At 38.1% G+C, this 15,445-nt stretch overlaps 1 protein-coding gene across 1 annotated transcript in view; it reads right to left on the bottom strand.

Moving 5' to 3' along the window:
- Positions 1 to 15,445, bottom strand: part of LOC150082422 (uncharacterized) — a 98,332-nt gene that overhangs the window by 25,522 nt on the left and 57,365 nt on the right. Inside the window, exon 3 of the mRNA XM_090378601.1 lies at positions 410 to 658. Within this exon, the coding sequence (XP_090234727.1) occupies positions 410 to 658 (249 nt within the window). The remainder of the gene's footprint in view (positions 1 to 409; positions 659 to 15,445) is intronic.

The following is a 15,445-nucleotide window of genomic DNA, read 5'->3' on the forward strand; positions in this document are numbered from 1 at the left end:
TGTAGTGCAAATGGCGCCTCCGTAGCCAGGTGGGAAGGAGCAGCAGTGCGTAGCACACACTTCTTGATTAGACCGGGGTTCGAGCCCGTCACCACCAAATACGGAGGATGCGGAGAGGTCAGGGAATGACCACCGCGTATCCCGGAGCAATATGGCCTTAGTTGCTAATGCTCCTAAAAAAAAAAAACCAAAATAACCAAATGTAGTGCAAAATTATGGGTAAACATTGTGTCAATTTTCCAAAACTGCTCAAATAAGCCCATGTATAATTAGGGAGGGAAATCAGACTGAGTAACAGCCACTAAGTAATCTTGAACCAGCGATAAGCACGTAATAAGTCAAGGATCAGTCAGCCTAGCACCCCCAACTGGTGGGTTAAATATAATTTTATTTCAATCAAAAAACTTACCTATTCTATTCTTAGAGATGGTACATGTCGTTTGTGGACAGTATGCAACTTGCGAAGAACCATTTCTAACGTATTTACAGCTTGTAACGACATGCCATGACAGAGTGAAACATCAAGATATCTCAAGTCTAAACAGTAGTCACTTAAATAGTTGAGAGTTATATTAGTTAGATGCCTGCAGCCTTGAACATCCAAGTGTTTCAACCTTTGCAAATGACATACTGTATTGCCTACACCAGTATCTGTTATCTAAGTAAAAGAAAACAAGTCAAATGAAATGAAATTAAAAATATCACATATAATATAATTTTTTGCATTAATTTTCTGCAAAATGATTGCCAATAAACAAACTGGGACACTAAAATGGGTATACAAAATTCAAGAGAGATAAAGGGACTTTTAAATGCTATTTCAATGATTTTTAATACAATGCAATCACAATGTAGGACTGATGTCAAGGGACAACTTTAGCTTGTACTTATATAAGCTGAAAAAATTTACTTTAGCATTAGCATTAGCATTAGTAGAGGCATTTGATGCAAGAAAGCAAGCTTATGCAGCATCAGCCAAAAAAAAAAAGAAAAAAAAAAAAAAAAAAAAAGTAACATAAATAAATATTTATGTTACTTTTTTTTTTGTACTTTGTTTATTTTTTGTATGAATACAAAAAGAGACCAAAATATTAAACAAGAACTTTTACTGAAGCAAAATATTCTGTAATTTTTTTTTTAATGCTTTACTACCTTGATGTTAGTGGACAAAACATGTTAACATTTCAAATGTTACTTCAGATTCAAAAATATAATGCAGTACTTCAACATAACAATATTACACAGCAATACTTCACGTATTCTTAAAAATAAAATTTTGTGTTGCTTACCATATTTTAGGGAAGATAAGATGCATTGGACCATAAGATGCACCCAGATTTTACAAAGATTTTGAAAAAAAAACTTTATTGCACATATTTGAAATACAAATTCAAAAGTAATGGATTTTCTGGGTTGAAGGAGGAGGTGGCCCAAAATGTCATTCAACTACCGTTTACATGTTTTTTGACATAATTTAACACCTTCAATTTGAAGCCAACAGTATACAACTTCTATCTTGTACCCATTTCATTAGGACTACAAATTTTTAAAGTATGAAAATTTCTATACTTAACAAAACACCGAAAAAATTAACTATTCAAAAGATGTTTACTCTCTCCACTGGTGACTCATGAATGTCATGGATAATGTTAATCAAACAAGCATAATAATGGCAATTCGAACAGTCTCATATACTGAAGATAAAGGACAGAGCTAATGGTAATACTACTCCCAGGAAGCAATTCCAGAATGAAGTTTCTTTTTCCCCACATTGTTCATCTTCTTGTAGAAATAAAGGACAAGTTCTGGTGAGACAGGTAAAACTTCATTTGCATATGCTAAGCAATAACAAGGAGAAGCCAACCTTTTTGTGCAGCATGCTACACATGCTGAAAATATGTCATCCGTATGCTACCAGAATCAATAAAGAGCATTTGCATTAGTAGAGCACATGGTGCAAGAAAGCAAGGTTATACAGCATCAGCCATAAAAAAAACCCCTTCCCATTTCACTGGTGCATTCATTCCAAATGTTTGTCTAGTTCTGCCTTGAATTTATTTATTTATATCGACTTCCACAACAACAGATGGAAGATTGTTCCAGCAATCAACTACCCGCTGGCTAAAGGCAAACTGCTGCACATTTATTCTACAACTGTCTTTCCTCAATCTGAATCTATACCCCTCAGGTTTGCAGTCTGAGCAAGAGGAAGAATCCAATCAGCATTGAGCCTGCTCAATCCATTCAAGGCCTTATACACCTCAATCAGATCACCTCGCAGATGCCTAGTCTCCAGAAGATGCAATTTGCAGGACTTAAGCCTTTCTTCATAAGAGCACCCCTTTGTTCCCTTCACCAGTCTTGTTGCCTTTCTCTGTACTCAGTCTAGCAACTCTACATCCTTCCTAAAATGAGGTTTCCAGACCTGTATGCAGTACTCAAGGTGTGGTCTAATCATTGCCTTATACAAGGGGATAATTACCTCCTTATCGCTGCTTGAAAAATTCCTGTATAGCATTGACAAGACCCCATGACCTACTCTGGCAGCCTGTCTGCACTGCTTTAAGAAAACTTCATATCTGACTGCGCAGTTACCCCCAGGTCTCTTTCATTCTCTACTACCCTGAATGTAACACCACCCAATTGGTTTTGGTTTTTGGTATTTGGATTTTAGGAGCATTAGCAACTAAGGCCATATTGCTCCGGGATATGCGGTGGTCATTCCCTGACCTTTCCGCATCCTCCGTATTTGGTGGTGACGGGCTCGAACCCCGGTCTAATCAAGAAGCGTGTGCTACGCACTGCTGCTCCTTCCCACCTGGCTACGGAGGCGCCACCCAATTGGTACATTTCTCTAGGGTTATGGCTATCCATATGCAGTACTTTGCATTTGTCAATGTTAAAACTTCAGTTGGCACTTCTCAGCCCATCTACCCAACTTTTCCAGATCCTGTTGCAGCAGCATACTCTCGTTACTGTTATTATGGCCCTGCTAACCTTTGTGTCATCTGCAAACTTTGACATTCAGCTTGATATACCTTAATCAATATCACTGATAAATATACAAAACAACAATGGGCCCAACACTGAATCCTGAGGGTCACCACTAATAACATTAGTCCATGTAGAGCAGTACCCATTGATTACCACTCTGTCTTCTCCCACTCAACCACCCTTTTATCCATTGTAGCAACTTACCCTTGATGCCATACTGCTCCAATTTGTACAATAGTCTTCCAAGTGCAAAAGTATCAAAAGCTTTCTGGAAATCCAAGTATATGAAATGAAAATTATTTTTTGCATCCAGTTGCTTTTTGACCACATCACAGTATCAAATCAAATTGGTCAGGCAAGACTTCCCCTTGGCAAACCCACACTATGTGTCTGAATTATTACTGCTGCCTTGTCTAGATGATCCTCCAATGCTTCTTTAACCAGTGACTCCATTATTTTCCCTGGAGCAAAAGTTAAACTAACAGGTCTATAGTTACTTGTGTCACCCTTTGATCCCCCCCTTTGTGAACTGGAGATACGTTTGCACATATCCAGTCCATGCGGACCTCTCTTGAATCTAAGGATGCTCTCATAATTATTGCTAAGGGTTTGCTTACTTCCTCGCTGCCTCCTTCAAATATAACTGGATAGATTCCATCTGTCCCAGGTGCCTTTTTTATGTTTAACTTCAATTTCTCCTCCACTTTGCTCTCCGTTATTACAAAATCATTTAACTCCCTTTTAGAGTTTGATAAACATGTGGCCCTCTCCTCCTTGAATAACTCCTCATGTGTGAATGTAGATGCAAAATACTCATTCAGTTTGTCAGCTATCGGAGCAGGATCATCAATAGTCAAACCACCAACATCAAGTGGACCAATCTGATTCAACCCCTTCCTTCTTGAGTTTACAGAAGTAAAGAAGTCTGTTTTTCAATGCATCATTTGCCAAGGATTTCTCGTAATCAGCGTTCGCTTGCCTAACCTCCTTTGCGACTTGATTACAGACTGGCTTATATCTGCCATAGGCTTCTGTGTCACCTGATAATTTATATGCATCCCACACATTTTTCTTCTCTGCCACAAGTTTCATTAGTTCATCTGACATCCATTTAGGTCTAAATCTTGATTCTTATTTGGTATGAAAAGCCTAGTAGCTTTCAAGATTCATTCCTTGAAGGCTTCCCATTTAGAATTTGCTGTTTGAAAAACAGCAAATTCTAAATGGGAAGCCTTCAAGGAATGGCTGCAGTTTTTAACATCTTCAGTTGATCCCACTGTTGATATTACTGTTATACTGTTGATATGTGCTCCATGTCACCAAAAAGTGGTCTCCTGAGTTCTATACCCCAAATGTTTCAAACCTTTCTTTGCATAGTTAACTAAAACATTTGGTGGAGTGGATCAGTGAAATGGGATGGGTTTTTTTTGGCTGATGCTGTATAAGCTTGCTTTCTTGCACCATGTGCCTCTACTAATGCTAATGCTCTTTGACTGCTGAATGTGGATGATGGCTCTCTGTCTTCTAACTTCTCCACTAATGTTGGAGTTAGCATTAGCATAGGCATATGATGCAAGAAGCAAGCTTATACAGCATAGTCAAAAAAACAACACTCCCCACTTCACCTATCCATTCACTCCAGTTTGTTTAGTTCTTCCTTGAATTTATTTAAACTATCAACTTCCACAACGCCCAATGACAGTTTGTTTCAGCGATCACTCACCCACCGACTCAAGGCAAATTTCCGCACATCTATTGTAGAACTGTCTTTCTTTGATTTCAATTTATGCTCCTGCAGGTGCTTCCCAAGGTTCACCTCTTTCTCCCACTCTTTTCCTCTTGTATATTAATGACCTTCTCCCATTGACTAGAAGTCCTAACCATAGTTTTGCTGATGATAGCATATTGCATTCCATCTTCCAGTTTGAGAAACATTGCCCTGCACAACCAGCTTCAACTTCTCAAACATCCATTGCCAATTCCTTAAATGCTGTTCTCCAGATGAAGCAAAGATAACTTAGTTACCGTATTTCTTTGATTCTAAGATGCCATCGATTGTAAGATGCACCTTAATTTCATTACTACCAACAGGAAAAAAAAAAAAGCTTCGATTCTAAGAAAAAAATAAGTAAATAAAATAAAATGCTAAAATATATCTAACAAATATTTTTATTATAATAGAATTCAATTTACTAACAACAACAGTGTTTATCAGTAGGTAAGTTATTCATCACTTCCTTCTGAATCTTCTGAGCTGCCGATATCTGCATCTGAATCAATATCAGAGTCTACTTCACATTCAGAGTCTGATTCTTCTGAGCCATTGGGATAATCTTCATTATCCCATAATATATCGTCTTCTGAGAGCAATGGTGATGCAATATTTTTTAAATGAGTGCTGCACTATTCTTTCTGGGATTAGCTGCCAAGATGTTGATACCCATTCTGCCAATTTTGATGCTGGTGCTTTCTTAATTTTTCGGAAGGTGTCACGGAAGGTTGTCAGTCAACAGCCAGGATTCATATTCCTTTCTCAAGTAATCCTTAAATGGTTTGTTGACTGAAACGTCAAGTGGCTGCAGTTGGCTAGTCATGCCACCAGGAATCACAACCAGGTCACCACATTTCTGCACGATTTTATTTTTAACCTGTTAAGACAAATGTCCACGAAATGCATCAAGTACTAGCATGCTTGGTGGGTTACAAAGACTTCCAGGACGTCTATTATACACAACATTTATAATAGTATATATAAGACTAAGCTCCTTGGATGGATTGAGAATAGCAACAGAGCTTAGTCTTCCGTAAGCTCTGTTGCTATTCATCCATTTTTTTGTGCACTCACAGTAACACCTTCGGGAAAATTTCATTCTTTGATATGGTTTTTAAATTTAAAATTGAAAATGGTGGCAACTTTCGACCATCACCACTGATGGTCGAAAGCTACGAAAAGCAGCATATCACGGTGATGCTATGCTGCTTTTCGTAGCCCATGCTTATAATCTTGATTTCTTTAGCACCTTTAGCATTGACATTGTAATTTTGAGCCATATCGAAGAAGACCAGGGTTTCATCAGCATTTCTAATTTGACTAAACTCATAGTTTCTTTTTTTCCTTAATTTCATCACTTGTCACTGAAAGTTAATCAGCTTCCTTCTTTTGAAAGTAGTAGTAGTAGTGGCACATGATGCAAGAAAGCAAGTGTAGGAGCTTATGCAGCACCAGCCAAAAAAAAAAAAAATCACACCATTCCCTCCAAATGCCTGTCCAGTTCCTCCTTAAATTTATTTAACCTATCAACCTCCACAACGACAGATGGAAGTTTGTTCCAGCAATTAACCACCCGCTGGCTAAAGGCAAATTTCCGCACATCTATTCTACATCTGTCCTTTCTTAATTTGAACTTATGTCCCCGTAGGTTGGTAATCTGAACAAGTGGAAGGATCCCATCAGAATTCAGCGTGCTCAACCCATTCAAGGCCTTATAGACCTCAATCAGATCACCGCGCAGATGCCTAGTCTCCAGCCACTGCAATTTGCAGAACTTAAGCCTCTCTTGGTAAGAGAATCCCTTCATTCCCCTCACCAATCGTGTTGCTCTTCTCTGTACACGTTCAAGCAAATCTACATCCTTCATAAAATGAGGCCTCCAGACCTGTACGCAGTACTCAAGGCGTGGCCTGACCATTGCCTTATACAGAGGGACAATCACCTCCTTTTCCCTGCTAGCAAAATTCCTATATATCATTTGTCTGCAGGAATTTTTTGACAGATAGATGTTCGGCGCCTTAACGATAATCAGCTACGACGCACGAGTCTGTCGCACCAGCCGCGACTGCCTTTAAATATTATTTTCTCTATTCCATGGGACTTGGCAATTTCTCCGGATTTCGATTGCATGGCTTGTCGAGTGATGGGTAATCCTTTTGCACGTGTCTCCATTGCAAAATGTATCATGGCTTCGACTTGTGGAAATCTTCCTTTCTTAGGCCCTGTAAAGCACTTGGTTGTTGCTTTGCACAAAAATATGGAATTGTGATCATTTCTCCAACGACAAACATTTACTTCACTAATGTCAAAACGTTGACCCACAGCTCTATTTCCATGTTCTTTTGCATACACAATAATTTTTCGTTTCAATGCGGCTTCGTAGTGTAATCATTTTGACAACATTTTAATGTGCAATAAGGGATCAAAATGAACGAAATACAGTAACTCCACTTCTTACGTACTTTTGAAGATACAAACAAAACTTCCTATTTTTGCTGAGTGAGCTCCACCATAACGAAATAACGGTGGCTTCACATTTCGAAAGTGTGTGAAATCAATCACCCATGCCACTTTATTCTCCAATGGAATTGGAGAATAAAGAATGCAATAACAGTCAAACTTGGAGGTGGGATATCCGCATAAAAACAAAATGTGTGGTGCCGTGTGCAACGCACGGAAAAATTGGAAAACAAAAACTGCGATTGTAAGATGCCATCGATTCTAAGATGAACCCAATTTTTAGAGACATTTATTGGGGGAGAAAAGTGCATCTTAGAAATCGAAGAAATACGGTAATTTCGATCTGTCTTTCTATCTTGCAGAAAGGATTCTTCTGCACTTGTGCTTATCTTTGATGGCACACAGATTTCTAGACAGGATCACATACTTCTATTAGAGATTACCCTGACCGCTGATCTCTCTTGGCACGAGCACATCACAAATATTTCTTCCTCTGCATCTAATAAACTGGGTTTTCTCTTTTACTGTCAGCGTTATTTTTCTTCTAAACAACTAATCACTAAGTACAAATCTCAAATCCACCTTACCATGGAGTACTGTTCCACATAGGGGACAGTCCCCCATATCCTCTCTCAGGCATTAGACTCCATTCAAAAGAATGGCAGTTAAATTAAGACCATCTCTTACAGTCTCTCCATTCTCTGTCTCATAGGTGTTCTGTTTCTACTGCATGTGTTTTCTACAGATTTTCAGTGGGAACTGTTCCTCTGAATTGGCATCATAATTCTCCTTCACTGTTTCAAACCAGTTTGAACAAGTGCTGCAATTAGCCAACATCCATTTACTATCCACCTTCGAAATCACAGACCAAATTTTCTTCATTTATTTGTTCAACTTCCATTTGCTGGAACAACCTCCCTTCACACAGTTTTGCTGAAAATTACAATCTACAGAAGGCAAATCTTAATGTCATCAAGTACCTTCTTTCATTTTGTCAACTTTAAACCCACACATGGTACTAAGTATTATAGGTTCAAATACAACTCATGTTTGGGATTTCGTAAAAAAAAAAAAAAAAAAAAACTGACAACCACTAATCTAGATATAAAGTGTATTTTATTTCAATATTTGATATTAAATGTATTGAAATATGCATAATCGTAGCTAAACTTTACGTCAGATCTCTTTATTTGCACTTGTTCTGGGTGATATTGACACAATGGACTGTGCAATGTTGAGTCAGTTTGTTGTAACATAAGAACTGGGAAAACAAAATTGAGAATACGAGTATGTTATAGGCCTAATGACTCTGAAGAGTACAATGGACAACTGTACAAAGGAATAGAGTGGGGAAGTAAATCAGATTGTCCTAATGGGGGATTTTAACTTCTCAAATATTGACTGGAACTTGTAGATTGGTCACTTGCACACTAGCAAGGCTTTTGTGGATTTATTGGATGACTATTTTCTACAGCAGCAGCAGCATATTCGAGAGGCAACCAGAGGGAATAATAATCTTGATCTGATTATCAGCAGTGATTATTTGTGCATTAAGAATTTACAGATAAAGGAACTGTCACTAGATGGCTGTGATCATAGTGTACTGATGTGGAATTTACATAAGGACATAACTACCATCAGGGATAAAGGGAAGGGCTTTTTCTTTCGTAAAGGTGATGACAGTGGTCTCAGACAGTTTTTAAATTCTTTACAGTGGGACCAACTGATGACATTACCAACAGCAAATTCTAAAGGGGATGCATTCAAGGAATTAATCTTGATAGTTACTAGGCTTTTCATACCAACTAAGAAACACTGTTCGAGGTTTAGGACTAAATGGATGTGAGATGACCTAATGACTCGTAGCATAGAAGAAAAATGCATGGGATATATATATAAATTATCAGATGACACAAAACCTATGGTAGATATAAGCTAGTCTGTAATAAAGTCACAAAGGAGCAGAGGCGGATTTAACGGCGGGCGCACCGGGCACGCGCCCTGGGCCCCAACTTCTGAAGGGCCCACGCAAAACCCCAACAAATTAGTTGAACATATTAGTTCAAAACTTGGTGATTATTATTATTATGCTATTATTAATTATACATATATTATATTCAAATTTTATTGGAAATAAAACATTAATAGTACATAATATTTTTTATTATTTAAAAAAATGGTTAACATGCATTTTTATTTTCCTTGTCTCTCTCTTTTTTTTAAGGGGCCCAATATTTTCTTCTGCGCCCGGGGCCTCAACCGACATTAATCCGCTCCTGCAAAGGAGGTTAGGCAAGCGAAGGCAGATTACAAGAAATCTTTGAAAAAGAATGGAAAGGAAAACAGTAAAGACTTCTTTACTTATATAAACTCTAAAAGGAAGGGGATGAATCGGGTTGGCCCACTTGATATCGATGGTTTGATTGTTGATGATCCTGCTCAGATAGTTGACAAAATGAACGAATATTTTGCCGCTACATTCACATATGAGGAATTCTGTAGGGAAGTGGAGGATAGAAGTTTATTAAATTCTAAGAGGGAGCTTAATGATTTTATAATAAATTAGAGCAAAGTGGAGGAGAAATTGTTCATTTTAAACATAAGAAAGGCACCCTGGGGTGGATGGGATCTATGCAGTTATATTAAAGGAGGCAGCAAAGGAAGTAAGCAAACCATTAGCCATAATTATGAGAGCATCGCTAGACTCAAGGGAGGTCCCCACAGACTGGAGATGTGAAATGTATCACCAATTCATAAAGGGAGATCAAGGGGTGACAAGTAATTACAGACCTGTTAATTTAACTTCTGTTCCAAGGAAAATAATGGAGTCACTGGTTAAGGAAGCATAGCAGGATCATCTAGAAAAAACTGCAGTAATAATTCACACAGAGCATGGGTTTGTTAAAGAGAAGTCTTGTCTGAGCAATTTAATTGGATACTATGTGGTCAACTGGATGCAAAAAATAACTTTGATATCATATACTTGGATTTTAAGAAAGCTTTTGATACTGTTGCACATGGAAGTCTACTGTACAAATTGGAGCAGTATGGCATTAAGGGCAAGTTGCTACAATGGATAAAAGGTTGGCGGAGTAGGAGAAGACAGAGTAGTAATCAATGGTCACTGTTCTTCATGGACTAATTCTATTAGTGGAGTTCCACAGGGTTCGATGTTGAGCCCATCATTTGTATTTTCTACTTATGTACTATTTCTTGAAGGCATATGGCAGCAGGCCTAGGTTCAGTAGGCTTAGATTCATGGCGTGTTGGCCAAAGAGTATGGCTGAGATATACCAACAGGGCGAGGTTCTATTTGGGCCTAGTGCAGATCATAGGGCATTGTGTTGGATGGTGTTGAGAGATTGTAAGATGCTCTTTTTAGCTGAAGTGCCATATTGCTCCATAGTCTAATCATGACCGAATTAGAGTACGACATAAATTTAGCAATGACTGCCTGTCAACATGCTAAGATGTAGTAGCAATGGCAAGTGATGCAAGAAAGCAAGCTTATATAGCATCAGCCAAAAAAAAAAAAAAAAAACCCTACTACATGTTCACCCATCCATACCGTCCAAGAATTGTCTAGTTCTTCCTTGAATTTATTCAACCCATCCACTTCCACAACAACAGATGGAAATCAGTTCCAACAATCAAGCACCCACTGGCTGAAGGGAAACTTCCACACATTCTTTCTCAACTTAAATTTATGCCTCCTCGTGTGTAGTCTCAGCAAGTGGAAGATTTCCATCAACATTCAGCTTACTCAATCCATCCAAGGTTCTAAACACCTCAGTCAGATCTCCCAGCAGGTGCCTAGTTTCGAGACACTGCAAGTTGCAGAACCGAGGTCTTTTTAGGTAAGAGCCCCTTTCACCAGTCTGGTTCTCCTTCTCTATATCCATTCCAGCAGATCTACATCCTTTTTAAAGTGAGGCCTGCAGACCTATATATAGTACTCAAGATGTGGCCTAATCTTGGCCTTGTACAAAGGGTTAATCACCTCTTTATCCCTGCTAGCAAAGTTTCTGTATATCATTGGCAAAACCCCATGAGATATTTTGGCAGCATGTCTACACTGTTCAGAGAATTTCATGTCTGACTGCACAATTACCCCCAGATCTTTTTCCTGAGTGTAGTACCACACAATTGATAAGTTATTGTGGGGTTACTGCTACCCATATGCAGTACCTTGCATTTGTCAATGTTAAACTTCAGCTGCCATTTCTCAGCCCATCAACCCAGTTTTCCTAGATCTTGTTGCAGTAGCTCACACCGATGACTGTCAACCCTGCCAACCTTTGTATCATCTACAAACTTAAAGGCTGATATACATTCATCAATATTACAATATAAACATTAAGCCTGATACACCTTCATCGGTATTATTGATAAATATTAAAAACAACAATGGGCCCAGCACAGAACCCTGGGAACTCCACAGCAGTGCCCATTGATAACTACTCTGTCTTCTTCCACCATCCCTTTATCCAGTTCTAGGTATTTTTGTCGTAAACATCTTTTCCCCAAGCATTTCTGCCGCATAACTAATTGGCTGTAAGGCAATTTTGCTGTAAAAAAAAAAATAACAAAAAATAAAAGAGGGACATATTAAAAAGGACATAATGAAACATGAAAAATTAATAACAAAATTAAAAAGACTACTACAAAAAATGAAAATACAAAATATTTGAATACATTTAAAAGGTGTGTAGATTTCTGCCAGTACTGTGCAAATAACTGATTTTATTTTGAAGATCGTAGATTTGAAGATTTTTTTGCTTGTTGATTCGTCTCCTCATTCGGCATTGCACTTTTTCTTTTTCGCTAAATTTTCTTCCTTCATTAAGAGGAGTATCAGTTTCCAAATACTAGGATGCATATTTGTAACTGAGCTTTGTATTGCATTGTGAAAGCTTTCTACACTGTTCATTCTTGGCATATTGTCATATGTCCATTGATAGATATTCCAAAGTTCTATGGGAAATGTGGGTTAAATTCTGCGCCTTCAAAGCCCTTGGCCTCTTTCCCCTCCAATGTAGTGTGTTTCAAAATAAGAAACCAACTCTTGGGGCAAATCATCGTCACCAGTCAGCTCGATAAAGTCATCAATAATGTCGCTAACTGGAACAAATGCTAATGCTGTAATGCATTTAATTTTCATGTTAAATTCAGCATCTGTTTGATAGTGCAACTTTTGTCCAATATCAATGATTTTGGGTAAATGTTTTTTGCCATATGAAACAAACAGCCAGTTATAGTTGTATTCGGGTATATGTTAGAGAAAGCGATGATACTTCCTTTCTCAAAGTCGATCATTAAGGACTCAGGATCTAATGTCAGATGTAAGTTCTTTACAATCTAAAAAAATCTGTTGTTCGAGGGTGGTTCAATAAAGTATCGTCCTCACCTACTTCCACATATTGCAGAGTCATGATATTTTGTGTGTAGAATCATACATATCTCTGTATTAAAGGTGTAAAATTTCAGCCCTGTGTCTTAATTTGTTTTTCTCTTGCTGAGCTGAATGTGTGACGAAGTAGGATCATGGACTAAGTTGAAGCCAGAGCTGTAATCCAGTATCTGTTCTTGAAGGGAAAATCTCCTAAAGAAATCCACGAGAAGACTGCTGTATATAAGGATGAGGCTTCATCCATTGTGAGGCACTGGTATAGACAGTTTAGGTGTGGTTTGACATCAGTAGAATCTGAGCCCATTCCAGGTTAGCATTAGCATTAGTAGAGGCATTTGATGCAAGAAAGCAAGCTTATGCAGCATCAGCCAAAAAAAAAAAAAAAAAACCCACTTCCACTTCACCCCTCTGTTCATTCAAAATACCTGTCCAGCTGAGCCTTAAACTTATTTAGGCTATCAACCTCCACTACAAGGGATGGAAGTCTGTTCCATCAACCAACCACCCGCTGGCTAAAGGCAAATTTCCGCACGTCTATCCTACATCTGTCTTTCCTCAATTTGAATTTATGCTTTCTCAGGTGATTATTCTGAGCTAGAGGAAGAATCCCATCAGCATTGAGCATGCTCAAACCATTCAAGGCTTTATATACCTCTATCAGATCACCTCGCTGGTGCCTAGTCTCCAGGCACTGTAATTTGCAAAACTTAAGCCTTTCTTCGTAAGAGCACCCCTTTGTTCCATTCACTAATCTTGTTGCCCTTCTCTGTACTCGTTCCAGCAGCTCTACATCCTTCTTGAAATGAGGCCTCCAGACCTGTATACAGTACTCTAGGTGTGGCCTGACCACTGCTTTATACAAGGGAATAATCACCTCCTTATCCCTGCTGGAAAAATTCCTGTATATCATTGACAATACTCCATGAGCTACTCTTGCAGCCCGTCTGCACTGCTCAGAGAACTTCATATCTGCCTGCACAACCACCCCCAAGTCCCTTTCATTCTCTACCACTGTCAGTGTAGTACCACAGAGTTGATACGTTGCTCTGGGGTTGCTGTTTCCCATGTGTAGTACTTTACATTTGTCAATGTTAAACTTCATTTGCCACCTCTCAGCCCATCTGCTCAACCTTTCCAGATCCTGTTGCAGCAGCATAGTGTCAGTAGTGTCCTTGACAACCCTGCCAACCTTTGTATCGTCTGCAAACTTGGACATTAAGCTTGATATACCATCATCAATATCATTTATAAATACAGAAAACAATAATGGACCCAACACTGAACCCTGAGGGACCCCACTAATAACATTAGTCCACGATGAGCAGTGTCCATTGATTACCACTCTCTGTCTTCTCCCCCTCAACCACCCCTTTATCCATAGCCGCAATTTGCCTCCAATGTCACACTGCTCCAATTTGTGTAGCAGTCTTCCATGTGCAACAGTATCAAAAGCCTTTCTAAGATCCAAGTATATAATATCAAAGCTATTCCCTGCATCCAGTTCTTTTGTGACTGCATCATAGTATCCAATCAAATTGGTTAGGCAAGACTTCCCCTTAACAAAACCATGCTGTGTCTGAGCTATAACTGAAGTCTTGTCTAAATGATCCTGCAGTGCTTCTTTAACCAGTGCCTCCATTAATTTTCCTGGAACAGAAGTTAAGCTCACAGGTCTATAATTACTTGTGTCAGCCTTTGATCCTCCTTTGTGAATTGGGGTCACATTTGCACATTTCCAGTCTATGGGTACCTCCCCTGAGTCCAAGGAAGCTCTCATAATTATGGCTAAGGGTTTGCTTACTTCCTTTGCTGCCTCCTTTAATATAACTGGATAGATCCCATCCACCCCGGGTGCCTTTCTTGTGTTAAGGATACTGCATGAAGGATATTTAATTTCTGGATGCACATAGTTTATAGGTATGTTTATGAAAATTTAATTCCCAAACTGCACCTAATAATCCTATGGAATTTGTCATCGGCACTTTTATATGTTTCAGTTTTAGGACAGATTATGGATAAAGAGACTACAATTTACAGAAGTGTACTGCTGAAGTTTCTCCCTTCGGTTTATTGACAGCTTAACCACTGTCATTGCATTTTATCCAAGTTTCAATTTTAGTTACTGCCAATTGTAGCTGTTTTTTCGATAGTAGCTATGTTCACGATTGAGAGGAAATAGCCTCATCATCTGCATACATACAAGTTTCCAAGATAGTTAGAATATCTTGAGTTATGTTACTTTAAGTAATGCAAAAAGAGTTGCATTTAAAATTGATCCTTGAGGTACTCCTCCTAGTGTGCAAATCATGGACAAAACATTCTGGAATTTCACTTGAAAGGCCCTAACAGGGAGAAAAAAATGAATTGAGGGTTACCTCTCAGTCCAAAGTTGTATAAGTCTTGTAAGATTCCATACCTCTAGGTGGTGTTGAATGCTTTACTAATATCAAAAAGTTACCATTACCATGTATTGTTTTTTAATAAAAGTGTTTCAAGTGTGAGCTTAAAACCACATACAATTTTAGAAGACATAAATAAAAATATACAAAACAAAATTAAATTAAAGTTCGGCACACAATAATATTAAATCATTAATGTAACAAGTGTAGTAAATTAATGTAATACTATTTGTTTTATTTATAAATAATTTACATGGTATGCATTATATCTAGAAGCACATCGTGTTTGGGGTTCACAAAAAAAAAAAAAAAAAAAAAAAAAAAAACATAAAATCACATATAATTTGAAAAGATCCCAATCTAATTTGATGCAAAAATACAAAACAAAACTAAATTTAAATTAAAGTACGA

This window comes from Mastigoproctus giganteus, chromosome 7 (genome assembly GCF_048544385.1).
Source record: "Mastigoproctus giganteus isolate SK-2022 chromosome 7, ASM4854438v1, whole genome shotgun sequence".
NCBI lineage: Eukaryota > Metazoa > Arthropoda > Arachnida > Uropygi > Thelyphonidae > Mastigoproctus > Mastigoproctus giganteus.